Source organism: Felis catus, chromosome E2 (genome assembly GCF_018350175.1).
Source record: "Felis catus isolate Fca126 chromosome E2, F.catus_Fca126_mat1.0, whole genome shotgun sequence".
NCBI classification, from domain to species: Eukaryota; Metazoa; Chordata; class Mammalia; order Carnivora; family Felidae; genus Felis; species Felis catus.
The window spans coordinates 58979608-59006549 of NC_058382.1; the positions used below are offsets into that span (position 1 = coordinate 58979608).

Here is a 26942-nt window from a genome sequence, read left to right on the forward strand (position 1 = left end):
TATGTCAAATACCGGGAAAATTTATGGAAAAAAGACAGGAGAAACAAGGCAGAAAAGCAAAACAAAAAACCGCGACGAGTCAGACGACCAGACGGCTGCTCTGGGTGAGCGGGTCAGGTTCAGCCTCTAACATCTGAGCCGGGCGCTGGGTGACGAAGCAAAAGGCAGCCACAAGGGTGGGGTGGGCGGTGCAGGTGGGAAGAGAGAGCCCAGAAGATCTTTCCGCCCTTCGTTTGATTCCTGACGCCTTGGGAAAGGAGCCTACATTTACTGAGCGATCTCAGGGCAGGCTTTTCCGACGTCTCCACGGTATTTTCGTTGTAAAGCCAATGAGAAAGTGCTTTGGCGAGGGAGACCGAGTGCCTCAAGGTTTTCTTGAAAGCACACGCAAGCCAGGCCCTCCTGAGGTGTAACAATGTGCTTGCAACGTGCCCAGTACTACCTGCTGGTGAAAAAACTAAAATTTCTCACGTGTATACATTAAAAAAAAAAAAATCTCCATGTAAATGCTTTCTTTGACTTTTTGCCCAGGATCCACTGCAAAAGTGCTTCTGTTTAGAAAGCATAGTTCAGCCAAAATCCAGTTTGCTTTTTAGGAAAAGTGGAGGGAAAAAACCAAGAAACGTGGGGCATTAGGCAAATCGGCATGAGCGTCTGTCACTGTCTGTGACACAGGCTGGGACAGCTCATTCTCCATGGCGGGTACCTCCTACAAGACCATGTGGAGTGGAGGGTGTTCTCCCGGACGGAGGGGCGAGGCCGGAGAGGCAAGGAGGGCAGAGCAGTGAGGTGCGTACCGCCCCCCAGTCACACAGGCTCTCCGTCACGGACGCCAGCGCCAAGTTGTGACAAACAGCCGCACCCAGGAGACCGCGCTTGTTGGCTTCTGCGACTTGAACACAGCTCTCCCCCTGCGGTGGTTCCAGACCCAGGATCCCAGGACAGCAGGGCGTGTACCTGCCCCTGACCCCTGCCAGGGCCTCACCCCTTACTCCCCCTCCCCCCAACCACAAACCCCTGGCTGTCACCGTTTACTCCGACTCGGTCCCCTGCGGCCTCTGAATAACCAGAGAAGCCAGTGTGGTGGCAACACCAGGCAGGTTACGGGACGCAGACACAGCAGGGCTGGGACATGTCGGCCGTGAGCTACTGGCTGACTCTCTACTCGTCAGGAGGTCCTGGGCAGTGACACAAGGCCGGGCCATCCTGGAGAGGCCTGGGCCCAAAGCCGCTCACACAGCAACGCTCTGCCGAGTCCTGCTGCCACGCCCCTCAAGTTCCACGGGGACCGGAGCAGCGCCCCATCACAGGTCGGCGACGGCCGGGCGACAGTCAGGCTGTGGCTCCTGCACGCGGCCGCCCGGCAGGTCGCTGGCCCTCTGCCGCCTGGCCAGTGCCACCGTCAAGGTGGCCGCCCCCAAGCGCAAGCCCTGCAAGCGGGAGACGGCCTGCTGGGCGGAGGCCGGGGCCTGGTAATGCAGGAGGGCCCTGCCCCGGGGCCCCTGCCAAGTGAGCCTCTGGGGGACCGCTCCGAGTTCTCGGAGGGCTCTCTTCAGCTCGCTCACTCGGGCGTCCCGGGGAAGGTTCCCGACGCAAACGGTGCCAGTGGGCCCGTCCTCCCCCTGCGCAGGGCAGGGTTCTGGCAGGGGTGGGTCCCGGGGCCCCCGGACGGCGCTCAGGTGAGCTGGCTGCTGGCTGCTGGCTCCCAGGAGGCGCCGGGGCTCGTCCCGGAGGGTGACGTCTTTCCCAGCCTGCTTCTCTCGGTGACGAAGGCTTTGGAGTACTGGGATTTTCCCCATCACCTCCCAGCTGATCTGAAAGAGCAAAGCAGTCCCAGCTGTTCTCCGGGGGTCCCAACACGGTCACGAACAGAGGAGAAATCAAAGTCACACGGGGGCCTCTGCCGCACACGCTCAGGTAAGCAGTCTCGGCCATGCTGCCCTAGGGGCCCACCCTGGCCCTCTGGGAAGCAGGACCCCTCGGTCCCCATCCTGCCCCAGCTTAAGTGAAATCTGGGACCCCGAAGCCACTTCAGACTGTGCCCGACGTGCCACGGCAGCTGGCAGGAGTGGAACGGTTTTCTCTACTCGGGAAGCAGAAAAGCAAAGGCCTCCTATGCAGAAGGGATAGCGGGGAAGGTCAGTGGAAAGAGGGTGACGGGTCACAGGTGGCAATCCCCCTGGTGACCTCCATGATAATCGGGGCTTTCTGCCTCCATGCCAGCCCCTCCTCCCAAGTCCCCACCCTGTGGGTGGGATGAGCTCTTTAACGGGGCTCCCTGGGGCCTCCCCCTTCTCCCCACTCCTCCACTGGAGGAGCGTTCCTCAGGGACCGGACCTTTCAACGTGTTGCCAAAAATGCAGAGACAAGGCAAAGCTGAAACAGAACGCCACTTCTGAAAACACTTTCTAGCGACGGGTTCATCAAGCTACAAAGCAGCACTACACGAAACGTTAAGTCTCAATGAACAGGATTTCTACTTTGGCTCTTTGGGAAGCTGCAACAAAGGAAGCGGTAAAAGCACCCCGAGACAGGAGGCAGGGCCCCCCTCGAGTACCGGGATGGACAAGTGGGGTCCGCGCACCGAGGGGACTGACTCGAGCCCGCTCGCCGCATGGCAGCTGACGGCCCCTCCCCCCCCGGGGCAGCCCTTCAGGTTAGGCTGAGCCTGGACGACTGAACCCGGGACAAAACCCGTCTTCTGTCGTTTAAGGAATCACATGGCAGAAAAGGAAGAGAAAGGCACTGGTGAGCCCTTCGTAGCAATCCTCAGTCTTTACAGATGCGTTGTGTCCTGCGTTAGGGCACAGAGCTTGTACATGACCAATTACAGGGCATGGTGGGCAATGGTCCCCACACGGGACTTCCCACAAACGTGGGCACGTCAGGATACGTATCAGCATACGCGCTGGATAGACGTAACTTCCCTCTACAAGTAAATAGCCCACCTAGTAACGATGTTCTCTTTCCATTCAGAACCGTATGTCACTAGAGTAATGGTTCTTATCCTCGGCAGGTGTCAGACACCTTGGGAGAGGAGCCGGGGTTCCTTCCCAAGGAGGAGTCCCCCGCAATTCTGTGCGCAATTCCCCAGTCTACTCCGGGGTCTCCAAACCGCAAGGGGCACACAGGCCCCAGGTTAAGGATCAGCGATTTAGAGAAAGGGGCAAAGAAACTCAAACAGCTAAGAACGGTCGAGCCCCTCCTCACAAACTTCAAGGCTGCTGGTCCTCATTAATTTGGCACCTGGTTCTCTCTCCCAGCACTAAGTGGACAACACCCCCGCCTTGGCCCACCTCTCCACTGGCTCAGATCCCTCTCCAAACGGACACCACCCTCGCTCCCGGGCACGGCCACGTCAGAAGCCTCTGTGCCCGGTTCTTGCCCACTCACGTCCTCCTGAACTCAGCCCCCTGTTCAGAGGAAACCTCCCCCTAATGTTTCCCAGTGTCGAGACGCAAAGAGACAAGCAAAAACCACGTCTGGGCCATGGACACATGCCTGAGACGAAGCTTCTCTTTTCTAATCAAAAGGGATCTTTCTTCCGCTGGACTCTCTGCAATTCTCCCGAACTGATTCACTCAAAGGTGACAGGGCTCCCAGGCCGGTACCCTGGAGGCTCTGGTCCCAAGGCGTCCTGAAGATGGTCTGGTCCAGCAACCAACCCTCCCACACCTCCATTCTACCTTCTTAAAGAGTTCACATTCCTGTGTCCTTTCAGAGTACTTAAAAACAGATTTAAACTGGTCCTAATCAGATTCTTTTTATTTTCTCAGGAATCTCTACACTCGACGTGGGGTTTGAACTCACAGCTCTGGGATCAAAAGTCACGTGCTTTTTTTTTTTTAAGTTTATTTATTTTGAGAGAGGGAGAGAGCGTGTGCCGAGAGTGATCAGGGGAGGGGCAGAGAGGGAGAGAGAGCATCCCAAGAAGGCTCTGCACTGTCTGCCTGTGCAGAGCCTGACGCAGAACTCAATCTCACAACCGGGAGATCGTGACCTGAGCCGAAATCGAGAGTTGGACGCTTAACCGACTGAGCCACCCAGGCGCCCCAAGTCACATGCTCTTCCAACGGAGCTAGCCAGGTGCCCCCAAACTGGTCATATAGGTTCTTCAGGATGTCTTGAAGTTACCAGATCTAGTATTTAGAAAGGATGACCCAACTCGAAGTTGCAATTACAGTCGGAGGAAACGTGTGACTACGTACTTCTGTGGCAACGCTGAATGTCGTCCCACCCAACACCCGCGAGGCCAGATCTCCTGGTAACAGCACTTGCGCCAGCACCGGCTCCGAGCGGTCTTGGCCGGGTGGATCGCCCCACATGCTGAAACCCCCACGTGCTTCTGCCCAGCGAACCACGGGGCTCCCTCCGGCAGAAGCTAGCGTTCTCAGGGAACCTGACCCAGGGGGCGAGGTTCCACACTCAGGCAGCAGAGATCCATTTAAAAACGCGTCACGTGGGGCAAAAGCACACCCGCTCCGCACCCCACAGAGGGGTGCTGTATCCCAAGCAGGCACACGTACACACTGCGAATGGCTGAACAAAAATGTTTTCACTGGGTACGCATTCTGAGCTAAGTCTACAGCACCGCAAACACACTCAGACACACACACACACACACACACACACACACACACACACCCCTTTACAAGGGGAAATGCCAACTGTGTCACTGTTGCCTAAAACTGCTGGTCTCAAGACAGGATGGTTTTGGGTAAGGAAGGACAAAGCTCAGCATCGGCTCATGCTTGCACGCCCACACATTCTCAATGGAAAAATCTCCCTAAGAGGTGGCCACTTTTGACACTTTCCCAGCTGTCTGCCATTTCTGGGCTCTTTGCGGAGCGGCTGGGGCTGACGGCTGTCCCTCAGCTGACACAGAGGCCTCTGTGCACCGGCTAGACGGGCTGGCTTCACGCTCAGGACAGTCCACGTGGTGCTACGCTGTTTTTCCTGGCTGGCCATTAGGAACATTTGTTACATCTGTGAGTGTGCCATGTGACACGAAAGATTTTTGCCTATTAACCAAACATACAAATATGTTTCTGCCTTTCAATAACTAATCATTCCATTAAAAGATAGTATAGCGAATTGAACTTTCTTTTATGTGCCAAAACCATTCTCCACTGACGTTTTACGAAGATCGTGTATAAACATACGTTCCCTTTAAAGATGAAAAATCCTGTCCCCTAGAAATACATGCTAAATCCAATACAGATCAGCAGCCTAACTCTCAAGGCACCTGCGGCCAACTCAGAAGGAAGACTCCGGTTCTAACCTTGCCTCCGCCAACCCCTGGCTTCAGAATTTCACACCTGTTGCTTTTCCTGACTCTCCCTTTACTTGAGCAGAAGATACAGGGACTGGGAGGGAGGATCCTCACTCTGAAATGCTAGCACACGTTTGAGCTATTGCTGGCAAAGGAACAGGAACACCGTACGTATTTCTCATGTGACATACAATGTCCACACAAATTACTACTGCCACACATGAGACCAACACTTGTCATTCATGGATCGAAAATACTTTTATTTAAAAAAAATTTTTTAATGTTTATTTTTGACGGGGGGAGGGAGGGATGGAGGGAGACAGAGCATGAGCGAGGGAGAGGCAGAGAGAGAGAGGGAGGCACAGAATCCGAAGCAGGCTCCAGGCTCCGAGCTGTCAGCACAGAGCCTGACACGGGGCTCGAACTCACCAACAGTAAGATCATGACCTGAGCCGAAGTTGGAGGCTCAACCGACCACCCAGGTGCTTGGATCGAAAATTCTTTCAAATACGGTACTTTCAAATGAGCAAGGTGAAGCGACTCGAGTAACCAAGCATGCAAGAACACAGCACAGCTAATGAACGTGCTGTCTTCCAAAAGTCATTCCTGCCTTGCAGCATCTGTTGGCTAATTATAGTGTCTCCTGATTGTAACAGGGCTCGATTTGTACGTCTTTTTGCACAGAGATGATCAAAGGTGTCACTTAATAGAAAAGGCCCCACAGGGCCACTCCTTTATAATTATGCTCTTACTGTGGGTGCTGAAGGACCAGGAGGGCAGTGACCGCACACCATCGCCCCATCGCACACCACGCCCACAGTCAGGAAGAGAGGGGCCGTTTGGGGGTGGCCACGGAATCACTACGCAACACGGGCTAAAATGGTGTTTACTTGCTGGAACACATGATCACCTCCAACCCGTGCCACATATGCCAGCTTCTGTCCGCACACTTCGGTGCCCACCCATCCTATGCTGTTCAGAGGATGGGGACAGCCCGACAGACGAGCCCACGAGCGCAAGGAGTCCCCTCCCACCGGGCCAGTTCGGAGCCGGGTGTGGCACGCGTTCCTGCCAGGCGGCTCCAGGCTCAGCTCCACACCGGGGCGTCCGCCGCGCGGGGAAGAGCGGCCCGTGCGGCCCCACCTCACGCACAGGCAGGTGCTCTGCACCGGCAGCTGGGGCAGGCCAGCGTCGCCCCCACACACAAGCACAGGACTCCTGACAACTGGGGCATCGTCTCAGGCGCCTGTTCTTACCCCCTGGGCGCGCGGCAAAGGGAGGCTCGTTGCAGAACCGGAGGCGAGCGCCCGGGGAGAAGGCTGCTCGCGGAAACCGTCTCTCCTCGGTAGTGCGGACGGGGGGTGCGCGCCCGCTGTGGGAAATTCAGAAAACGGTGAACAGAAATCGGTATCCCCCTCTCGGAGACGGCTACGGTTCACGCGCGGGCCTACCCCCGCCCTTTCCTGCGCGGGTTCCAGCGCCACGGGCTGAGGACACACGACACCGCAAACGTGCAGAGACGTGCACGCTGCCCGTCCACCCGGCACGTATCACACGAGCGTTTCCTCTCACCGTCAAACACTCTCAAAAGGCTGCGTGTACTTTAATGACAGGGTTGGCATCTGGGACCCTGACGCGCCTCAGGGCCCTGCATTATACGGGATGCACACATCTCTACCTGAATTTCTAAGTATTTCTCTAGGACAGGTTCCTAGAAGTTCAATTACTGGGACAAATACAGCAAATCTTTGTAAGTGGAAGGATCGGCCTAAGTCCCCGGCCCCGTTGTAGGTGTGGCTCAGTCCACATCTGACTGTTACTTCCAGACAACACTGTGATGCGGGATCGGAAAGCGGGCGTCTGTGTCCCGGGACGGCTGCTGCTCACAGAAGAGGTCCCTGTCCCCAAACCCTTTTCCCCAAGGCATGTGTCATTCTCAAGAAGTCAGTCAACCAGCATGGTGACCATCTGGGAACAGCACTCCCTAACAGCTGTGGATGCTACAGAACTTTTTGTTTCTTTGAGCCTGTATACAAGGATGACCCTGGCAGAGCCCCATTTCCTCACTGAAGGACAAAATGAGTTGATCCGAGAAAGACAAACATCCAGACGTTGGTCAACAGAGTCCCACTGCTCCCCTCCGTCATCAGTGACAACACCTTTCCCACAATTACTGCAGGGAGCAAAGGGCTGGGAAGCAGTCCTTTGATCTGTGGCTTTGGTGCCAAGGAGCAGTCTCGTGGGTGCCCTGGGTCTCTCTGGAGCTGCAGCCACACCCCGTTGCCTGACCATGTCTCCAGGGTACCCTGAAATAAGTATCATGCCCTCCATCTACCCCATTCTAGCTCAGCAGACATCAATAAAGGCACGGGTCTCGCTGTCCTGAGGTCCAGTCCGGTGGGGCCATGCGAGGGGAGCGGAGGTGTCAGAAACAACCTGGGGCCCCACGCGCAGAGGGCCCCGTCCTGCTTTCCAGATGCTCGTCTGGGTCAGCGGGCAGCCAGGCTCTTGGGCAGGACACTGCACTGCTCTGTCGTGACCCACCACCTTGCAGCCCTGGGAGCGGATGGGGCTGTGCGGGGGCTCCAGCCAGAGCTAAGGCCTGCAGGTCACCTTGCACATGGCCGTCCACATCTGCCTGGGGGTTCGGGACCCACCTCAATGGCCGGGTCTCATACCGTCCACCGGCCAGCTGGGCAGAGATCCTGGGAGGAACACCTCCTTTCACCGGGTTGGACCTGCTGGGCCGGGGGCTGAGGGGGTTCTGGGTCCTCAGGCGAGGCAGCTTGTGGCTGGAGCGGGGCAGTCATGGCACCCTGTAGCTTAGCCAGGGAAAAGTCCCCTGAGTTTGACAGGTCAGCAGGTGAGAGGCCACTCTGAGGGAACAGAGGAACCCACGTGAATAGAGCAGACGCACTTTCCAGGAGGAACGTCTCTTTCTCCTTCACCAAGAGGCAGTGAAAGGCACACGGTGATAACGCACAGCCACGGAACGACTCGGGCCAGGCCCAGTCTTGGCTCAGTGAACGTCTCAAAGGGGAACCGCGAGGACTCTGCCAGCACCAACAGCATCCAGGTACGTTTCTCACAATTACTGACTTCCATTTCACGCCTGTGACAGCCACGCCGGCGACAAAGGGCAAGTTTAGCCGGTGCTTCCGTGCTCTGCCTGTGGGGTCAGCACCGACGCTCTCCACGCTACAGATAAACTAATGGGGGGGGGACCTGCAGAGGGTGCACCAAGGTCACAGATACAGCGACTGAGAGGCCTACGGTGGCTGCTGAGCTCTCCAAACTACTGCGCCCCCTGGTCACCCGTCTTTAAAATCACAAAGCACAAAGCGCCTGGGTGGCTCTGTCGGTTAAGCGTCCGACTTCAGCTCAGGTCACGATCTCGCAGTTCGTGAGTCTGGGCCCCGCGTCGGGCACTGTGCTGACAGCTCGGAGCCTGGAGCCTGCTTCCGATTCTGTGTCGCCCTCTCTCTGCCCCTCCCCCGCTCATGCTCTGTTTCTCTCTCTGTCAAAAATAAATAAAACATTAAAAAAACTTAAAGTCACAAAGCACAGGCAGAAAAGAGGACAAGGTGGGTCAAGGGCCCCCCCTCCCCACTGCCCAAAGGAACTACAGCTGGACAGCAGAGTCCATACCCACTGGCCCCCAAGCGGGAGCACCACGTGCCTCTCTCAGAAGGTGGGGCAAAGGCCAGGGGAATCGAATGCTGCACAATCTTTGTGTATTAAGAACGAGTAAAAAAAAAAAAAAAAAGAAAATGTATCACACTTTGTACTTATTTCGTAACCTTCATCTGGGAAGTCTACAGTGTTTAGAAAAAAACTGATTCCAGATATTCCACAAAACAGATGAGAAGCAAACTCGGGGATTCTAATACCCACACGACAACAGTCTACGGGTAGAATATCCACAGGAGGATATGCCAACATGTATCTCACAGTCCATGTGAAATCAAACTGTATCCTACGACCCAACTTCCCCACCCCTTCCCAAATCCTCAGTGGAATTCAGGGGTTCCCAATGTCAGTGAAAATTCCTTCCGGCGGCACACAAAGCGAGGCCAGAACAGAAGCCCCAGGGACTGGAGAAAGTTGCTGCTTTCACATGACCCCGTGCAAAGGGACGCCCTGCGGTGGGAGAACTAACACAGGACCCCAAAATGAGAAATGGCCTTTTAAAAGTTTGAGATTCTTGGGGCACCTGGGTGGCTCGTTGGTTAATGAAGCATCCGACTCTTGATCTCGGCTCAGGTCATGGTCTCACAGTTCGTGAGTTCAAGCCCCATGCTGGGCTCTGTGCTGACGGCACAAAGCCCGCTGGGGATTCTCTCGCTCCCTCTCTTTCTCTCCTCCTCCCCCGTCTGCACATGCTTTTTTTCTCTCTCTCAAAATAAACAAACATTAGATAGATAGATAGATAGATAGATAGATAGATAGATAAAAGTTTGCGGTTCTTGGGGCACCCAGCTGGCTTAGTCGGTAGAGCATACAAATCTTGACCTCGTGGTTGTGAGTTCAAGCCCCACGTTGGGCGTGGAGCCTACTTAAAAAAAAAATAGTAAAAATAAAAAATAAAAGTTTGAGATTCTTGCTCAGGCCTCATTAGCAATCGATCTTCCAGGAAGGGGCTGAAACAGTGGGAGCGTCAAAAACCAGTAAAGGCCCCAACGCCCTACGTACAAAGTATGGCTACTTCTTTGGGATCCCTGGTTCATTTGGTTTTCTTTTACGCACGAGGAGTTATCTTCACCTAACACGACCAATAACATCACCTGTTGATATTTTTCTTGTTAAAATCAGCAGAATATGACCATGGCTATTCCCCAAAGCAACACATCTTTGTTTTTCTTCCTGGAGAGGCCACCCAGAATCTTCCTAATGTGGGCTGCAGTTGGCCTTCCGTCTATGAAGTGCTGTCCTCCAGGGGACCTGTAGCCTTGCTGTAGTCAGACTCTTGTGTAACCTGCCCCGACTCACATTCTCAGCCGTGAGCAAAGGCCACCTTGCTCCTGTGACCTGTGTATCAGCCTCCACTCAGAGCAGCTGTGGCCCTGAATTCCAAGGTAAACCCAAGTTCTCAGGAGAGACACCGAGGGACATCTTGATACTCACTAAGGGTGCCACTGGCTTCCCCACGGCGCTCAGCATGCACTCGGACCCCCACCGGCCCACTTTCAGGTCACGCCTGCCTCTCCTCTCTGCTTTCATCGGGCTAACCTAGAAGGAGCCCAGAACTGCCTGGCCGTGGCGTCTGTGGGAAGGCCCACTGGGCCGTAGCATTTCATTTTGGTGTCAAGCTTGGAGGTGGAGGTTACGGGGTCTCCATGCCCAAGGGGAGGCTGCTTTCCAACTCTGGACAATTCGGGTTCCAGGGATGGAAGGTGTGGAACAAAGGCTTCAGTCCATACCAAGCCCAAGCCGTGCCCGTCTCCTCAGTAGCTCTGGCTGCTCGCCAGCAGGCGGGGCCCTAACCTGCAGGCTGGCCTCTGGGACCGACTTCCTACCGCAGACTATCGTGCCGTGTGCCGTGCAAATGCTGCGGATAAAAGTCACCAAGGCATCAGCTTACGAAGGCCACGGGTACCGCGTGGACAGCCAGGTCACACGAGACAATCCGGGACTCCCAGCGAGAAAGCCGATGAGGCAGCAGGAGGCTGTGGCCAGGACGGTGGCACGCAGCCCTGAGATGAGACCCGCCAGCAAGGGTGTCGGGGCACCGGCCCTCCGAGTGGGCAGCTCTTTCTGCCATGGACAGCTGGTGCCCTGCGGCGGGAGACCTTGCACCTGCCTGCTTACCAGAATCCCACAGGTTTGCAAAGAATATTCTTGGGCCCATGCCGGGAGACAGATTCACAGGAGCTCAACTGTTCAAAAGCTCGCGGGTGACTGTAACGCACAGACACGCCAGGCCTGGGGACAGCTGCCATGCCAAAGGATGCCACACAGGAGGGGATGCCTCTGAGCTACAGGCCACCGCCGGCCACGGCACCCACCTTGGACCATAAGATTCCCGTTGGCTTTGGGCGCTCACACCCTGTGGCAATGACTCTCGTCGGAGTGAGAATGTAGTCCACGGTGAGGTCGTGGTCCTCGAGCAGCGCTTCAGGTATGTCGATGACCTGGTCAAACAGAAGGGGGTGAGGGGGCTGGCGGGCACACGGCTCCCGTGCTCACCGCACACACAGTAGACGCACGTGCCAGGCCCGAAGGGAGAAGGCCTCACCGCCATGCTGCCAAACAGATCCGGCCCCCGCTGATGGCCACCACTCGCGACAGCCGCGGAGCGAAGGCAGAGACCACTCCGTCTCTGTCTCCCTCCCTCCCTCCCCTCCCGCTCTCTCGGGTGTGGCAGTGGCTCTGCTGGGCCCGTTCACGGGCAGCACCTGGCAGTCGTGGACGATGGTGACCACTGGTGTCTCCGGGCCGACCGCTCCCATCGACACCATCATGGCATATTCCAGATCAGCATAACCTTCTCCCTTCCCAATTCTCCAACCTAAGAAACACGCAGAGCGTCAGTAGTATCTCCGGAGTACATGTTTCATTAGGTCACAGTGGAAGCAGAAACCCGGACTCAGTATCCCCAGCCCCTCCTCAGAAACTGCCACAGTGAACCCACGGGCGGGCGGCCCCCCAGTAGTGGGGTTCAGGGGACAGAAGACACTGCGCATGCACAGCGGTCAGCACGCAGTGACGTGAACCTCGAGCCCTTTAAACGTGTTACAAGAGGAAATGGAACCTTGTTTGTATGAGCAGAACTCAGGTTTAAAAGTAACGAAAGAGCAGTTTCTAAAAAGATTAAGAACAAATTTCTACTAAACACAGAATCTTTTTAAGCTATTTCTCTTGGAAGAGAAATAAAAACGAAAATGAGGGACAGGCGATTTAAGACGGCATCCCTTTGCCTTGTGAAAAGTGCCACAGGAGGGCGGGGCCGGCGGCCCTGGTCCCAAAACTGCAAAGTCCGAGGTGGGGTGAGCGGAAGGCTGAGCCCGAGGCTGGACGAGAAGCTACACGGCAGGAAGGAACGCGGCAAGACGGAACCTGGCTCCCAAGAGGATCGACACCGTGCCGTTAGGAAGCCCGTGACACTGCAGAAATCCTGACTTCGGCACAACCTCAGCATCAGCATCATCACAAAGGGCATCAGTGCTCATGGGTCTAAAATGCTGGTCTGTCACGCGACTCTTACAGTCACCAACGTCCAGCCACGCGTGCAAATACACGAGACAAAGACAGTTCCACGCAGAATTGTCTGAGTCACAAAGGATGTGGACAGTCTGCACGAAGAGACAGGCAGGTGAGCAGCAAACACAAGAAATGACCACCTTCGCTCACCATGGAATGCAAATCAAGCGGCAGGTGGCACACGACTGCTCACTGTGGGACAGGTAAGCACCAGAGCGTGGTTATTCTAGTTACTGGCACAGGAGCAGGGAGGGAGGCGAGCTGTACAGGGCTGGGGATGCGAGGTGGGTTATGTGGCTACAGCCACCAGGGTTTAAAAATCCACCCTTTGCCTCGGCAATTCACTTGCTAGGATTATGCCACGGAAAGCCCTGGAAGGCACCACCGACTCAACCCCAGGACTCTGGCTCCCTTTAGTGTTATCTGTAAGGGAAAAGCCAAAACCCAACCCTGGTGACACCTTAAGTGCCCATCAGTCTGCAGGGACGGACATCATCCGGCAGGACACACAGTGCCGTATGTGCTGCTGCCCCCTTCTGGGGAAACAGAGTCAGCACAAACCACCCCAGAGAGAACGCAGGACGCGTGTGGACTCACAGACACAAGGAACTACGGACGGTGGACGCCCGGGAAGGGCACGGGTGATGCTTTGAGAAGCGCCTGATCATCTTTGAAAAGAAGGCCCTGCTAACTGCCCCTTGCCAAGAGCACGGCCCCAAGCCTGTCCCCGGGCCTCGCGGCCTCTGGGAAGCCAACCCCAACCTACCCAGGGCTGTGCTGCCCCTCCTCCTCTCCTCTCCTCTCCCGCTGCACCCACCTCCGCCACCTGGCACGTAAGGGCCAGCCCTGAGGTCGCTTCCCAGAGGATGCCCAGCTCGAGGCCTTAGGGTCACTCTGCTGACCCTCGCCGGTATCAGGGCTCACTTCTGCGTCCGGCACTGAGCACATCACGCCACAGTTCAGCCGCTGTGTCTGCTCTTCCCAGGCCCTGCGGCCCAAGGCAGAGACCACCCAGAGCTGGCCTGACACGGGGCCCACAGCAGGCACCCAGGAGACGTGTGCCTCTGGGGACCCAGCCCCAATGACACAGACAGAGCGCGTAACTGGAATACAGAGAAAGCAAAAGCGCGAACGAAGCACTACGACAGCTCCCATACTAACTAGGGCAGAGTGAGACACAGAGGCGAGCCCCCCGCCCCCCGCCCCCACTCCCCCCTCCGAATGGCAAAGCACCAGGCCTCCCGGTCAGGCTCGGGACAACACGCGTCGCCCAGAGGCCGCCGCTTCCTAACGGAAACAAAGTTTAGAGCCTGACGTTTTCCCATTCACTGGAGGTTCTCCAAAACCGACCATTACTGACACACTACACACAAGTCCAGCTCTGGTTCCAGGTAGCTTAAGAACAGAGGAAATATCTCTCACCACCTGAACAGAGATGATGTCACTTTATTTTTCCTGCTAAGAAAAATGAAAACACTGTAAAGGTATTGAGTGTGAGGGACAAAATGAACGAGAGAGACAGTGGTTACTCAGAGGACAGGAACGGGTCCAGAAACTGAAATTACTTACCGTCAGGGTCTAGGAGACGGACAGACAGCAGAATGCCACGCTGCAGGTCACGGTGCGATTTTAACCTTACCTTTTTCAGAAACGGCAACGGACCCCACCACCACCAAGTCCACAAGGACCCTGGAATCCAAGCCCACGGGGGTGCTGTAGTTGCGCACGCCCTGCAAACAGAGACGTGGGCCTGAATGCTTCCCGGGCGGCGAGCAGCTGGCCCCCTCACAGTCCACGGGCGAGGAGCTCGCAGGAGGCAAACTCGTGCCCTACGACAGGCACACGGCATCGTGGGAGCGGCATTGAGGATAACTTCCCACAGTTTCTGCCCCAGGGAAGATAGCGCTTTGGAAGGGACAGCACAAATGAGTAAGGCGGTAATTTCACAATACGGAGCAAATCAGAGGAGTGCCGTGGTTAGAACAGAGGGGGGGAGTCACACGGAACCATGTGCAGACCCCTGTGCGCCCCGTGACCTCAGCAGGAGGAAGCTCTCTGACCGTCAATGTCGCCATCCGTAAGGCAGAGGCGCTGCCCACGGCCTCGTCAGGCTGGTGTTGGAACGGAAGGAGATGGCGGAGGTGATGCGCTTCGTGCATGAGATGGGGCCAGCAAGCGTGTGGGGCAGACTCATTAAGTGTGTGACGCTGGGGGCCGCCACTGGCACGCAGGGCGTATTCACTCCTGAGACAGGACTCAACCCACACCCACCTAACGTACACACGTTTACACTGAGGGGGCCCGTATTTCAAGAACAGGGGGGCTGATGTGGTCCTGCGTCTCAGACGTGAAGGGGCACAGATCAGTCCGGCAACCAGATCACGGCCCCGGACGGACCCACGTCCGCGTCCCGCCCTCCACTGCTGGGCAGTCGCCGCCACACGGTGACAGCCGTTCTGCCACTCGGCTCTGGCGGCACAGATAATCAGCGCACCCTGACCCGCGTCTGCGCACACTCGCGGCCCTGAGGCTCTCTCCACGTTGCCATTTTCCCCAGCCAGGAAGACGAGGAAAACCTCCTTCTCGGGTTCCGGTGCGTCATGTTGTAACAGAGCCCGAACTCGGCCGTTCAAACCCTCCTGAAGCTCAGCCACGAGCGCTGGCCCAGCTCCGCTCGGGGCCCAGTCACACTTTCAGGGGCGCGCGTGAGGGACCGGCCATCTGACCCGGGCCTCAACCCCAGGACGGGAACCGCGCTTACTCTCCCGAACCTACGGCTGCTGTGCGGCTCACCACGCTCCCCGCCGGCTCTGGGAAACGCGAGCGCGTACCCGTGGCCCGTGCTGCCAGCCGCGGACCATCCCACAGGGTGCGTTTCTGACCGTCTCTCGGTTTTCTACTTTGCATTTCCCTTCGCACTTTTTTCTACACGTGTCTTATCACCGCACTCTATCACACGGGTTTTTGTGAACCACATCAGATTCTATTTTTGGAATCAAGTTATCGATAAGTGACAATAAGCGTTCAATTTTTAAACATCCGACTTAAGCAGAAAATCTCTTTTAAAAAGGAGTATCTCTTAATTATACACCTGGCTACAGACACAATTAGCCCACGGTCATACACCAGGAGGAAAATCGTGTTTAGGTGACACCTCTGCAGCCTCCACTGAAATGCCCCGTGTGGCAGAGCTGCTGATACACAGCCTTCAGCCAAAACCACTGAAGGAATGAATTCTACACCATTTATTGCACGATTCACATTTGACCAGCATTATCTGGCCAGGTGACCATCTTATCCTGCTTATGTTAAAATGATGCGATGGAAAAAATAAATAGGAATATCTTGACGCCTTAGTTTTCATTCCCAATAGATTAGGAATCAAAACGAGCGGGGGTCTGTTCCAGGACTCTGAAAAAAGTCACCAAATTCTATTTCTTCATCTGCAAAACACAAGGCAAATCCCACTACAGGGCAGCCTAGGATAGTATTTACACACTTCCGTTGGACTACACTGTGAGGCACTCCGGAAAAGCCCGTCCCTGAATTACTCAAGTCGTTATTCAGAACTGCTGAGGCCACTTCCAACTGAAGGGTTCTGCAAATCCCTGAGTCCCCACTTGCTCTGGTGGCAGTTCAGAAATTGCTAGACACCAGACAGTGACAGGTCAACACGGGGAGGTGTCAGAGGCCAGGTAACTTATTTCCTCTTCCGTTTTAACAGGAACTTTACAATCTGCAAACCTGTGCAAGAGAGAAACCGAGCAGCTCAAGTGGAGCCCGTGTACCTGTGGTTTTTCGACGTGGCTCCTGTATCACGGGACGGCTGGATGCTTGTCCGCTTCTGCTCATCTGGCTTTGCGGAAAATGAAGTTCAGTTCTGTGGGGCACTTTGCGCCCGCACTTACCTGAGAGGTGGCGCATTTTCTCAAGACGTCCTTCGTTGCGCCGGGCGGCGGCGTGATCTTATTAAATAACCCCATTCTCAGCCGTGGTGTTGGCACCAACAATGTTTTTTTGCTCTTTTAAAAGAAAGACAATCAACGAATTATAAAGTTAAACCCAGGAACTTCTTGTGTGCATTTTTAACGTTTCAGGCGCAGAGGCAAGTTGCCGTTCCTGGCATTGTTGGGGAACGACTTCTTTGCATGCCTAATTAAATACAAAGAGTCACTCGGGCCACTGGCCCACCCCACAGCTTGTCATCAAACACGAATTCTAGTTTCCTTGCCACTCAAAATCGCCAGGCAATGACGATGCAAATGGGCACAGAAGCCCAAGGATTCCAACCAGGCCCTTCCCGTGGCCCCTCCCCAGTGTTACACACTCTGTAGGTACAATGCTTTCACTGAGCACCTGCTGCCCGGCCTGAGCCTTCTTTCTGTCCAGCAGATTCCAATCTCATTATAATCGATATTTTGGATTGACCTGAGTCCACAGCCCCTTTTCTTCTATTTAGTTCCCAAATGCCTTGGTTCTCCAAGTGTGGTCCCCAGCCAGCAGCGGCCCCTGGACGCCTCTGAGAAATGACCAGAAGCTCAGGGGGCAGGCACACAGGTGACTCTGATGCCCAGGATGGTTCCAGAACCGCTGCCACAAGCATCCCTGCAGATTATGCAGGGGCAGCCCATGAGCCAACTGTAAACTTATAAAAATCTTTGGTGTAAAAAGAGTATATTTCAGTCTTTGTGCAGGAGATGACAGCCTGAGACCAACACAAGACCTATAAAATCGCGGGTTGGCATACTTAAAGCCACGACAGAGGAAATACTTCAACACAAGCCGTGACCACGTGCTCTTTTCGAGTGTGAAAGAGGTCTGGGTTCATCTGTAGTCTGGAGACGCTGGTGTGCTACATATTATTCTGGTTACTCCCTCTTTTCTGGAAGCTTCTCACCTACCAGCTCAGCGGCTCTCAACCCTACCTGCGCTTTAAAACCACCTGGGGAGCCGTCTAAGACTTAGCCAAGGCCCAGGGCCACTCAGAGCCTCTCATTCAGAAGGTGACATCGGCAATGACTAGTTTTCACAGCTCCCTGGGTGGGGCCGACGTGCGGCCAGTGCTGGCCTGGCCAGCGGCTCTCAAAGCACCAGTGGGGTATCTGTTAAAAAGAGGCTCTAGAAACCGACTGAAGGTCTGGGAAACCGTGTATCCCCAAGAGCAGGCCTCCGTGTCCCCAGGCACGGGCTGTGGCCCCGTGCGCCACCGTCCCTGCCGGAGCTCAGGAGGTGTGGCAAAGCCTGCAGGTCTACCTGCTTCCCAGGTGATTCTTAAGCTACGGAGTTTCCAGCAACAGCGAGGAGCCGGCGGCCCCAGAGCCCCAGAGCGCTGGGAGCACACGTGTCTTTTTCACCATCACATCCCCGTGCTCACAACCTGGAATAGAGCAGCTTCTCCAGCGTGGCCATTTCTCTCCCCTGAAGAGAGAGAGATGTGGAGGATGCTGCTACTCCATCCGCCACGTGGCTGCGCTCCTATAGGACGCTGGGACTAATCTCCAACCCACTAAAGGCTCCGTCTGACCTTGTGCTGAGGGGCCGACGGTTAAGAACCTCGCACACGAACAGAGCTGGCTCTGCGGTCACGGTGCGGGTCACGATCCCAGCCCCACCACTGCCAACGTGGGCCTCGGCCAAGTCACCCGACCTCTCAGGGTCCAGTTTCCTGTGTCACGAGGAGCGGGGGACCTCCCCTACAGGGCAGCTGGTAGGATTTAATGAGGTGATACAGCCAAGTGTTCAGAGAGAGCTGTGCCCTTGCACACGGCGGGCACTCACTCGCTGCAGGCCCTTCTCTGCTGCTGCAAAAATTACCTCATTCATTACAGTGAACTATTGTCCAGGAAAATAAGGCTGGCAAGACAGAATGCTTCCAGAAAAGCCTAAATGGGGGTCTCCCCCTGGGGCTGAACCACAATCAGCAAACGTGAGGATTGGAACACGAGCCTTGGAAGGGCCAGAGCAGGAGCCCCGCACCCCCTCGGTCCCCGCAAAATCACCTTCGGGCGCTCCCTTCGCCACAGGCTGCAGGGCGCCCCCAGGCCCGAGGCCTCGCGGGAGCTGCGGGAAAGCCGGCCTGCAACAAGGGGCACGGCTGCGCAAGGAGCTCCGGAGATCCCTGTTCACGTTCTCCACGGCGACTGGTCTCAGCAAAACAACAGCCACCATCACCTTGAATCAGTGATGTTACTACCGCTGTTATCCGCATGTTACTGCTTTTATGGTTTATACTTAACTTATTTAAGTTTATTTTGGTTTTACGGTTGCATGGGAGCTATGAGCGTTTAAGTTTATACCGTTGTGTTTACACGTACTAAGCTTGGGAACTGACAGCAACCCTGGGGGAGTTTTTTTTTTTTTTTTTCTTTAACAAGGGCCTACATATTTTAGGAAACGCTGTTCTAATTTGTATATTCTGGAGATGTCATCAGATCTCTCACTCACAGGTTATCAAAAATGTCAAAGAATTATGATATAAAAGCAGCAGAAGTAAATAATCTTTCTCTTCTGATGAAGCACATCCGATTTAAGAATGCTCGAGGTGACCGTTCTGAACATCTTTTACCTGTGGATTCAGGAACACTCGTGACTTCTGACAAAGGAAAGACACGTGGACCGTTCTCAAGTAAAACTCCCAGGTTGTCCTGCACTGGAGGGAGTCAGAAGCCCCATCTTCCTCAAGAGAGGCTTGCACACATTTGCAGGCACCTGGAGCCCGCATCTCGCCAGCGGCCAGGGCTCTGGCTCAGGAAAACGGGGTTACCTGCAGCGCCAGCAGCCGGATGCCTTCCAGCGGTTTGTCGGGGTCCACTTTAACTTCCCGTGTTCTGGCAAAAACTTCTAGGTCTCTGATGTTTTGGCAAGCCAGATAAGAGCCCTAGTTAGGCAAACAGACAGAGGTGCACTTACGTCGAGGACGAAGAAGCGAGCGTTTGTCTGGGGAGCGTCAGGATTGACCTTAATGGTTCTGGCCATTGTGAACGCCTGCAAGCGTGGGAGGTGCTCGGCAGCACGGGAAGCACCCTGTTTTTAAATGCAATTGCGCATTACCGACAGGACGGCCGGATCCTGGGCCTACAGCACGCGCGAGCGAGCGACTGCTCTAGCTTTTCACCCAGACAGGCGGGGGGGGGGGGGGGCACTAATTCTCAGGCAATATCCAGGAGTCGCCCAGAGAAAAGTCTGGGAAAGCAGTCAGTGTAGAAAGGAGCTAAAAAAGCCAGCCTCACCCCAATTTATTTATTTTTATTTTTTTAATGTTTATTTTCACAGACAGAGAGAGTAAAAGAGAGAGAGAAAGCATGTGCTACAGGGGAGGGGCAGAGAGAGAGAGGGAGAGCGGGAAACCCAAGCAGGCTCTGCCCTGTCAGCGCAGAGCCAACGTGGGGCTCGATCCCACGAACGGTGAGATCATGACCTGAGTGGAAATCAAGAGCCAGACGCTGAACCACCCAGGCGCCCCATCCCCAGTTTATTTTTAACTGAAATAAGATATACATTCCAAAAAGGCGTAGACATCGTGTACATTTTGATGAATTTTCACAAAATGAACACGCCTGTGTTTACTACTGCCTAAACCAAAAAAGAGCGGATTACCACCAACTCTCCAAGTTGCTTCCTTTTTAAACATTTTTTACTGAATCTGTGCACCTTTCTCTTTCTCCTGTACCTCACGGCAATTTCTCTCCCTGGGAAAACAAGCACTAAAACAAAACAAAGCAGCAACACAAATCATACATAAAGCACGGGTTTTCGAAGCAACAGGGGCTTGTTTCCAAGAGGCCGGGGGTGGGGAGACGAGGTCCAGCCAAAATGGAGGATGACGGCAGGAAACGGCCACACATGCTTTGGGCTGACGGGGCATCGGTGTGTTTTCAAAAAGCGCTTTGTCTTTCTTGTGGAAAAGGAGCCGAAATTATGAGCTGTGTATGTTTGCTCGTCCAAGTAAACTTGTTTCCTGTGAGTGCTACCACACACAGGCATCTCGGATTAGCTTCTATTCTGCACACGGGGAAACTGAGGCCTGGCATCACCGGGGGCTGCTGAGGCCTTCCTCTCCAAAGAAACTGGCTGGGCTCCCCTCTCAGAGCGCATCACTCGCTGCTGCTCTTAAGGAGCCGCTTGTGAAAAGGCACCACAATGACATGCTTGCAGCCAGGACAAGTGTCTTACTCCCTGTCAAGGGGTGAACAGGCCCCGTAGCATCAGCTCGCGACAAGATGCCACCAACCGCCAACCCCGCGCAGAAGGGCCAGTGGCAGCGAGAGCGAAGCTTAAGTGACTGGGATGAGGGGCGTCTCAAACCAGAGGCCAGGCCAGCGGCACGGATTTCGCACCACTACTCACTGCCCACCCCACTCGGATCCACCACGAGGCAGGACAGTGACCGCATGACTATCTCGCTCACTCGGGACTCTCCTGTTTTCCTTCTGAATGCTCCGGGAAGGCTTCAGTACCTTGAAGTTGGGAATCCTGTGATGAACAGGCCAGGGAAAATCCGCTAAGTTTCGGGATTCCATGTAGTCCCAGATCTGTTCGCGAATGTCCTGTTTGGAAACACCTATGGCAACAGAGGGTGGGGGGGGGTTAACGCAGCAGAAGGGAGTCCCGCAGAGGTGCGGCCGCTCCAGCACGCTCGCGCCAGGCCAAGCCAGCGCTCCTCATCTGCACAGCGAAAAATCAGCGTTAGTGATGAAGTTGCAACAGATTGGTAACGTCCGAAAACAGAGTAAACTCAAGACAACCCAGGTGTTTAATCCGGCCCTGCTGAAAACAAAACGCAATCCAAGCCCCACGCCCTGTCCTCGCTTGGAAATGCGCGTGCCGCTGGGTCAAGGCACTGCAATCCTCAGTCTGTCCAGCTTTGCCATGGCCGTGATTAGTGCGCTCGGGCCGTAAATCCAGAAAGCTTGTCTTAAACCTAAGTGCTTTGTAAACCTATTATTTTGGATTACCAATTACAACCTCCTTTATTAGCGTAGGAATTTCTTTTTTCTATATCCAATTTAGGAAGGTGCATTTTTGGCAACAAATAATCTTTATTTGAGCAGAGCAGTGTTGATGAAATTTGCATTAACCACGTACTCTTCCTAAGAGTTAAGAACCATAAGGAGCAGTTTCCGGTTAGGTACCAGCACCTTCCTATAGGCATATTTTTAAGTATTCACTTAATTTCCATTTTTGTTGGTCCAAAAGGATATCCTCGCACTTGCTCAGAAGTCTGTTTCAAGTCACTTTATCTACCACTTGATCTGTTTTGTTTTCTTATTTATTTTTGAGAGAGATACAGAGAGTGAGCAGGGGGAGGTACAGAGGGAGAGAGGGACACTATATCTGAAGCAGGCTCCAGGCTCTGAGCTGTCAGCACAGAGCCTGATGCAGGGCTCGAACCCACGAACCGCGAGATCATGACCTGAGCCACTCAGGTGCTCCGTTGTCTGTTTTCGTAACAATTTGTTGTGCGGCCAGCACTGCGAATGATGAGGCAGGGGACTCCCCATGAGGTCATCTCATGCGCGGGTATGCTCTCAACACCAACCTGCCCTAACTGCCAACGAGGGCGAGTGCTTCCTACCCTGTGCCGTCTGAAAGTCGCCGCAGGGACACACATGCATGGTGTTTAGGGAACACGCATCGCTGTGGCTGGCAGTGAAAGCCGGCCTCTTCTTTTCAGAGAACTTAGATGGTGTCCCTTACAGCTGACAGGAGGTGCCACAGTACTGTGTGTGGCTGGGACACCTCTCGTCACCTTCCTGGGTGCATACCTGGGGCAGGTACAACTTCACGGGTCCCGAGTCTCCCTTAAATGAGTGCAGGCTATTGAGAAGCGACCCAAGGGAGCAGCCCAGGATCAGAGAGAACGGGGAGTTGCCTGGATGGGGGGTGGGATGGGGCTGGCAGCTGGCTTCCCCCCATAGACATTTCTGAACAGTGTGGCTTTGATTCATGTCAATCAGTCACACTCCAAAAGTTTATCTTTCATAACCGGACACTCTTAACACAGGCAAAGGGGGCTATACTGACGAGCCCCTCCCCTGGCCGCCTGCTGGCTACCAGCTCCCTTCCCCCAGGGCGGTCAGTGCACCCCTTGTTTTTTCTCCCGAATTCTTCCCAGGTACGTCTGGCCCCACACAGGAGACACTTCCTGTCACCACCTCTTCCTAAGGCGGCGCATCACGCAGACAGCCCACACTGCCCCGCACACTGGTGTTTTTGCCGGACATCTGGCAGATGGGCCCATGTGGTATACAGGAGCGCCGCTGTCCTCACGGGAAGCCGCACAGTTTTCCACTCTAGGGACAGGTCAAAATTTACCCAGTCTCCTTCTGAAGGGCAACGGGTGGTTTCCAACCTCCGGTTACTGACGTGCACTTCGCCACCCGCTGCCCATTTTGCCCCCACGTGTTAACCCCCCACGTGCAGTTCTAAGGGGTAAGGGCCACAGCCACAGGCTTCCACTAGCCTACACCGTCTGGCTAGGCCTAGAACTCCCCAGCACAGCATTCAGCCCAGTCCCAGAGCCTCTTGGGGCCACTGCAGGCGCCGCTGGTGCCTCGGGACCCTAGCTGTGCCTCTGGGCCGCTCCAGAAATCGGCGCTGCAGCTGTGGGAGCACTTCGGGACCCGCGTCTATAAGACGCAGGCTGAGCTCACGCTGCTGTCAGCCTGGGTGGGGCCACACAGCCAGTTTCCAGCACTTGGCTTGTCTTTCCCGCCGGGAGCTCTGTTGGCAAGTTGGCTCAGCTCTGTGTCCCTTGGGCAGACCCTCACTCTTCAGGCCTCAGCTTCAGCACCACCTCCAGGAAGCCCGCCCCCTTCCACTCTGCTCCAGTGTCTGGGGATCTCTTTGTCACAGGGCCACAAGGAGCTCTGGCCTGCAAAGCCTTGCTGCGCACATCAGCCCCATCTCCCACTATTCCTCACTTTGGATTCAAAACGTGGCTCTAGCATTGTTGGTCCCTGGTTCCACACACCTGCCCACCTCTCTGCCTCTCAGGACTTGGTACCTCCTCTCCCTTCAGGGACACACCACATCCCCCTGGAAGTATTTCGAGGGCCCAGTCACAGACAGATGTCCCTCCTTCAGGAACTTGGAGCATCCTGTCTGGTTTTTTCAAACACAATTACATTGGCACAACTATAAGATTACTACACTTATCACTTTCACTAACAACCCACAGGTGCTACAGTATCCCCAACACCATGCAGGATGCGGTGTGGGACACAGGAAATATAAGAAATTGTGACCCTTGCTCTGGGGAGTCCATCACAAACATCTGAGTGACTCCCATTTAGAAAGCAATGGGCTGGTTGGGAGGTGCAGGGAGCCTGGAAGGGCACAGGTCCTCAACCCTAACCCTACATGTGGAAGGTTACAGAAACATGGGAGATGATTAGGATAATAAAAGATGACACATATTTATGCGTGACATGCCCGAACCCTGTTCCATAACTGCCTATTCACTCCCCTCAACAGGTTGTGGGCCCCGTCCGGTGAGCTAGGGTCTCACTCATCCTCTACCTCTGGCTCTGAGCTCAGTCCCCGCACTTGGCAGGCATGTGAACTACCGGCACCTGTTTACTGGGCTCTTCACATACTGCACACCTGGGAAGAGCAGAGGTTTATTTATTCCCAGACCCTGGCTCACCGTGGGCTTTAGTATTGGGTGTTATCTTTGCCAAGAAACCCTGCAACCATCACCAAAGCTCTTCTTCACTAGAGGAGCCCAGGGGCAATGAAGCAAGTGTCCCCAGTGCCTGGACAGGGCCTGGTGTAGTGACACCTCAGAAAACATTTAAGAGGGCGATTTTTTTTTTAAGTTTACTTGTGGGGGGCGGAGGGGAGGGGCAGAGGGAGAGAGAGAGAATCCCCAGCGGGTTCCGTGCTGTCAGCGCGGAAAGGGGGGCTTGAACCCATGAACTGTGAGATCGTGACCTGAGCCGAAATCGAGCCGACTGAGCCCCCCAGGCGCCCCTAAGAGGACGCTGCGAACCGGCGTTTAAGATACATTGCTTTCCAGCCCCGCCCCTGCAAACCAAGTTAAATTGGTTTCCGGTGAGCCGTAAGCGCAGCTCTCACAGGTGGTAGTTACGACCGGCACGGGGCCCACCGACACCACCAGGTGCACAGCAAGGAGCCCTCTCTCTCTTCTCCCCATTATCTTTACTCCGCAAGACAGCGTCGGATATCAGGGTCGGAGACCACCGCCGGGTAGACCCCCCACGCCCCGCTGGGACCCCTCCGGGTGCCCCCGTCTCTCCGGTGGTCCCCGGCCCATCCCCTCTGGCCCCGCGCGCCTCTCCGGTGGTCTCCCGGCGGCCGCTCACCTACTCCCCACTCGGACAGTGGGTGACCCGGCGGCCCCTCACCCGCCCGCCCCGTGCCCGTCCGGTGGCCCCTCACTCGCCCCCACGCCTGCCCCTCTGGTGGGTCCCGCCCGCGTCTCCAGCAGTCCCTCACCGGTCCTCAGCTCCATGACGACGCGGTCGGTGAGCGACGCCTCCAGAGGCGGAGTCGGCGCGGAGTGACGTCATCCGCCCGCGCACTCTCCCCGCGCCTGCGTACTGACTGCAAGGGGGCGGGGCGTCGCCGCGGAGGCCTGATGTGCAGGGCAGGGAGTGCGCATGCGCGTGCGTCTCCGCGGGCGGGGTGGAGGGACGTGCGCAGAGAGCCTGGCTCGGTGCCCGGGCTGTCATTTGTTCACGGAGCAAGTCAGTGTTGAGCGCCCGTTCCCACGGGCGTTTGCAGGGCGCTGGGGCTACCGAGGTGAAGAAGCCCCCGGCCTCTCAGAGCCCACTGCCGATTCCAACACACCCGCCTTCTTTTCTGTTCCCCCAGAGGCCGCCTCCTCTGAGAAGGCAGCCTTGATGGCTCCTCCAGGATGTGATTCCTCTTCTCTGAGGACATACCGAGAGCATTTTAAGATGCCAGGTCGCTGGAATGGGACCCACTGCGGGTAGGATCGGGCCCAGCCCGGCCGCTGAGGGAGTCCGATGTGCTCCCTAGGGCCACACTTCGGTGAACACCCCTTGGTTTTACCGTGCGTGGCCTCTGGATCTCTAGAGACCGAAAGAACGTGGCAGCCTGCCTTTGCTCGGCAAATAGGGTGTGTCAGTCTAAGGGCCAGGAACTGGCTGCGGAGACGGCCAAGTCCGAACCCTCTCTAGGCTCCACCCCAGCGGGACCGAAGGAGGGTCAGTTGGCGGGGAATTCAGGCTTTAGGAAGATGACCCTTCCCAAAAGGAGGCCGTCCCAAACCAAGTCGCCAGTAGCCACCTCCCGAGTGATTGCACAACCTTAGCAGTGGGCCTCCTGCATCATAAGCTCCAAAGAAGGGGCGGCTACTTTCCAGAAGTCTATACCCAATACTTGCTAAGATCCTGGCAACTGGCAGCACACTTGCAAAATAGGCAAAGCGTTTCAGCGTCCACCTCCAGATGCGGGAAATGAGGTTCTGGGTGTTCCAGAGACTTCCTCAAGCTCCTACAGAACGGATCCTATGCCCTTTGCCGTCATCAGAGAGAACATAATTGATGACAGTAGCAAACGCTGCTCCAAATGTGCCTGCCAGGCTCCAGGCTGAGGGCTTCCGAAGTCACACCTGAATGCAGTCCTCACAGCAGCGGTGGGCAGCAGGGGGCATCCACAGGGAAGGAAACAGACTGGAGATTTTAAGGAGCCTGGCCCAGAGTCGGAGCCGGGAAGAGGCAGCACGTGACGTGACCCCAGTGTGCTTCACTACAAACCTTGCGGCTCCTGGCCACACCTCTGCCTTCCTAGGGGGTATTCGTGGCGTTAATACACAAAGACATCAGCAGCCCTTCGTGCTGCGTGGGGGTGGCCGTGTCTCTTACCGGCTCCCAAAAGGTTATAAAGTACAGAAGGTTATAAAATAGAATCTCTCAGGGAGAGTGGTGTCTTTTCCCACTTTCGGGAAAACACCATAGATCTGTGGAGAACATTTTATGCAAATTGACCCGGCCCCAGCAGCAGAAATGTGTGCAAGACTCACTGTGCTCAGAGCATCGGCCAGGGTGCTAAGCCACAGCCCAAGACCCTCAGAAGGGAGGCCTGGAGCATCCCCCAGGCAGTAGCAAGCCACGGGGAACAAACTCCCTCCCTGGAAATTTCAGAAAGCAGGTGGCACTCCCCAGGCCATTCCCCTTGGCTCCTTTGTTCCATGTTTCCAAATTAGAAGCGCCCCCAAAGCCCAGGCACTTGAACGAACAGGCAGTTGTGAAAGAGACGCCCCTTAGAAGAAACTGGCTGGCTTTCCTGTGGAAAGGTATTCTAGAACTTTGACCCAATGCTTCAGACTCAATCATATAGGTACACTTGCCCCTGGGTCCCTTGACAGTTTTTAAAAATAGACCTAATAGAGCCATTTTGGGTTCACAGCACAATTGAGCCAAAGGTACAGAGAGCGTCCCATACACTCCCCACCTCCCTCCACAGCCCCCCCCCCCGCCAG

General features: G+C 55.4%; 1 protein-coding gene across 7 annotated transcripts; it reads right to left on the reverse strand.

The window, feature by feature from the left end:
* MTHFSD (methenyltetrahydrofolate synthetase domain containing) lies at positions 1-26842 on the reverse strand. 7 transcript variants are annotated; one of them, XM_045046866.1, is made up of 8 exons: positions 24932-26842; positions 20929-21136; positions 19382-19495; positions 16381-16494; positions 14112-14202; positions 11668-11780; positions 11278-11403; positions 1-1814 (listed from the first exon to the last, which is right to left on the reverse strand). In XM_045046866.1, exons 2-8 carry the CDS (start codon positions 20989-20991, stop codon positions 1305-1307), a joined length of 1131 nt encoding a protein of 376 aa, XP_044902801.1. In that variant the 5' UTR covers positions 20992-21136; positions 24932-26842; the 3' UTR covers positions 1-1304. The 7 variants fall into 7 exon arrangements, with proteins under 7 accessions (XP_044902801.1, XP_006941854.2, XP_003998389.2 ...); XM_006941792.4 differs by having other exon boundaries at positions 20929-21032; positions 24932-26841; XM_003998340.5 differs by lacking the exon at positions 19382-19495 and adding an exon at positions 19236-19349 and having other exon boundaries at positions 20929-21032; positions 24932-26825.
* Between the last annotated feature and the right edge of the window lie 100 nt (positions 26843-26942).

Excerpts from the sequence above, each read along its gene's own strand:
- MTHFSD (XM_006941792.4), bottom strand. Across the intron at positions 14,203-16,380 it reads GAAAATGCGCCACCTCTCAG|GGCGTGCGCAACTACAGCAC; the intron begins GTAAGTGCGGGC and ends CTCTGTTTGCAG. Across the intron at positions 11,404-11,667 it reads CCATCGTCCACGACTGCCAG|GTCATCGACATACCTGAAGC; the intron begins GTGCTGCCCGTG and ends CTGTTTGACCAG.